General features: G+C 37.1%; 1 protein-coding gene across 1 annotated transcript in view; it reads right to left on the bottom strand.

The window, feature by feature from the left end:
• The window catches only part of LOC107737167 (neurogenic locus notch homolog protein 1), a 45269-nt gene that overhangs the window by 12385 nt on the left and 29329 nt on the right, over positions 1–3555 (bottom strand). Inside the window, exons 23-24 of the mRNA XM_016548606.1 lie at positions 734–846; positions 140–618 (exon numbers count right to left, since the gene is read on the bottom strand). Of these exons, the coding sequence (XP_016404092.1) occupies positions 140–618; positions 734–846 (592 nt within the window). The remainder of the gene's footprint in view (positions 1–139; positions 619–733; positions 847–3555) is intronic.

Raw genomic sequence — 3555 nt, 5'->3', positions numbered from 1 at the left:
AAATTGAAGAATTAAATTAAATGAAAAATAAATAAATGTCACTCACTTGCACTGCCCCTCCAGTCTTTGGCAGTCGAAGCCATCATACAGGCAGCCAGCGTTGGCGCACTGCTCGTCACATTTCCCGTCGTTGAAGTACCTCCAGCACTGCAGGGCGGCGCTACAGTTCTGCCACGGGTCGTCGAAATTCAGAGAGCAGTCGCCGCCGTCCCATCCGCACTCGTGATTGTTACACTGGGTATCACAGATGGCATTTCCGCCCCTGCCTTCGCACTGAGCGATTTCACATCGAATCTCCACCTCCGGCGGCGGGGCGATGTCTCGGCCCTGCCCTCCTTTGAAGGAGTAGTCAAGGATGTGGCAGAGGAGTCCGTTGAAGTTGGCTGGACAGGAGCAGCGGAAGAACGGGGCGTCGTTGATGGGTTGGCAGGTGCCGCCGTTGTAGCAGGGGTTGTTGAGGCAGGGCGAGTCCATGCGTGTTTGGCACTCGTGTCCGCTGAAGCCCGGCAGGCAGAGACAGCGGGGACTCAGGTGTCCCGAGACACAGGTAGCACCGTTACGACAGCGCAGGGAGCCGCAGGACTGGGTGTCATATTCGCAGGAGGAGCCAGAGTAACCCTGAGAGAGAGCCAAAGGTTAGCAAGCACATTTAAAGGGGTTTCTAAACTGATCCACGAGTTTATGTGATGTTCAAATCATAGCATTAGCTGTAAAGATGTGTGTTTTTACTCACCGGCTGACACTTGCAGATGTATCCGTGTTTGGTGTTGCTCGCTACAGCACATGTTCCTCCATTTTTGCATGGTGTGTCCTTGCAACCGTTGAACACAGTTTCACAGCGCTTGCCTATAAATATATAAAAAAACACCTTTAAACAATTTTCACAAAAAAAAAAACCCCCAACATATTTCCCCCCCTAAATGCAATAAATAAATAGTTTATTACATCTGTGAAGTACAATTCTAAGTATATTTTCATAGTTTATATTGCACTAAATTTAATTTACGCTAAAATAAATAATGTCTGTGAAGTATAATTAAATATAATTTATCAGTTTTTGTTGTACTGAATGTATGCTAATAAAATGAATAAAATTTAATTATGCTGTAAATTATATCTGTGAAGTATAATTCTAAGTATACTTCATCAGTTTTTGTTGTTCTTAATTTATAAATAAATCAAATAAGTAAAATGTTTAATTATAAATTATATCTGTGAAGTACAGTTCTAAGCATACTTCATATACTTTGTACTAAATTTATAAATAAATCAAGAAATGAAGTAAACATGTTTAAATTGTAAATTATATCTGAAGCACAAAACTTCACAAAAATCAGTTTTTGTTCATTTTTGCTAATAAGATAAATAAAATATATTTAAATTGAAAATTATATTGTAAGTATACTTAGAAATATTTTTCTCAGATATAATCAATCAAATAAATAAATCATGTTTTCATTTTAAATTATACCTGTGAAGTATAATTCTAAGTTTACTTTGAATAAATCAATTAATAAAACAAAAATGTTTACATTTTAAATTATACATCTGAAGTATAAATGCATAATGAATTATGTTGTATAGTGAAATATAGTTATAATGTATAATTATATAGTAAGTATACTTCAGACTAAATCAATCAATCAGTCAGTCAATAAATCAATAAATACTGTTTTACAGAAATGAGAAATGTTTTGTCTGCATTAAAGTAATAAGAATTTGCAAGGGAAATAAGCTTGAAAAAAACTCAAATTATCCTTAATGTTCATTTTGTATGCAAAATATAGCCTTAGCATTTATTTTTTTGTTTGAAATTCACCAACACTAAATTATCTAGTGTTCACTAGGGCTGTCGCGGTGAAGGAATTTCCCTTGCGGTAATTTTGAGTGGCTCAATAGCGTGGTATGCATATGTACATAAACTGACAGTCACCACTGATAAGCTACCACTAAATATTGTAGAAACATAATTTGCTGTAAAGTTGCTTTGCAACAATTTGTATCGTGAAAAGCGCTAGACTGGACAAGAGACTTTCTATTGATATTTCCACCTGCGCGCGTTCTAGACGGGCTGTCGGTCAGTGCAGTTACATTGTTGCGCCACAAGGTGGTGGAAAGGGACTGTCTTTGAGTGAGTCTTTAAACCGTTCATTCAACTACACGTTTAAAAACGCTGATTCATTCAATGAAAAACGCTGTTGAAATCATTTTAACTTTGAGCGCCACGTTAGAAAGCTCAGCTGACCAATACGTCGACGCTAAGACAGAGATTTGGCTTTACTTGGACATGACAACCTATTTTTACAAATATATATGACAAGTAAATCGCAAGTAATCACACGTGCTCAGTTGATCTCTCTCTCATTTGTTGTTTGTTTAGGCTTGTTAAGTGCAAATCTACAGAGTCTCGGTACAAATCAGCATGGTACACATTATGTTATCATTACTAAATTATTTAATATTCAGTACACATGCACGAAGTGTAAAACGAGAAGGGCATAAACCTATGAAAAAAGAAAACGCAAAAATCGCAGTTGCTGCGGTTCTTGCATTCCTCTGCAGTTTGCTCGTCAATAGCGCGGTATTGCGGTTATCGCGACAGCCCTACTTAACAGATTTAAGTTTCTGCTTGTAGGCTGGTAGAAGATGAACCAAACAGTGATCAGAGACTCCCAGAGCCGCTCGGGGGACAGAGTGGTATGCATCCTTTAAAACTGTGGAGCAATGATCCAGTATATTGCTGTCCCTGGTGGGGCATGTGATGTGCTGTCTGTATTTTAGCAGTTTGCGGGTGAGATTAGCTTTATTAAAATCACTCACCATTTTAAAATGTACCACTATGCTTTGCTTAAGACTGAATTGGGAGAGTATAATTTAAAAGTTATTTTTATGTGTTTTTGAGCAAGATTGAGTGTTTTTCTATGTTGGGATTTTGAGGAGTTTCTGTTCAATTGTAGTGACCATTAGATTTAGATTTAGCAAGGATAAGACAACTTTTTATGCTTTCAGGAAGAATTCATATAGTAGCTTTATCAATAATATGAGCTTCCTATTTTTAGTTTTAAACTCTGTACTGCTTTCCACCATAGATTTCCATTGTAAGTGCATTACTGTACATGCAATATTTTCATTTATTGTAAATTATCATCTGAGTTTAACTTGACCTGAACCCAAAACATTCCTTTAGAGATACTAAACCCTAGAATACATGACCTGAAAAACATACATGAATGCATAAAGGGGGTCAAAATGACCTGTATTGGATTCAGTGTTGTTTTTTTCTGAACTTAGGAGTAGAGCCCGACCGATATGGGTTTTTTGGGGGCCGATGCCGATACCGATATTAGGGAGTAAAAAAGACCGATACCGATATATCGGCCGATATTCTTTATGTGTAGGCTATATTATAGTACAGTATAGTCAAAATTTTGGGCACACTTCCCATTCGTGTGTCCAAACTTTTGACTGGTACTGTATATAGAATACAGTATATAGCCTACATAAACAGAATATATATACATAAACACATTTTTTGCAATGATAACTCAAATGTGG

The sequence above is a fragment of the Sinocyclocheilus rhinocerous genome, unplaced genomic scaffold, assembly GCF_001515625.1.
Source record: "Sinocyclocheilus rhinocerous isolate Xijiao unplaced genomic scaffold, SAMN03320098_v1.1 scaffold284, whole genome shotgun sequence".
In the NCBI taxonomy this organism is placed as follows: domain Eukaryota; kingdom Metazoa; phylum Chordata; class Actinopteri; order Cypriniformes; family Cyprinidae; genus Sinocyclocheilus; species Sinocyclocheilus rhinocerous.
This window is presented reverse-complemented; position numbering and strand designations above follow the sequence as displayed.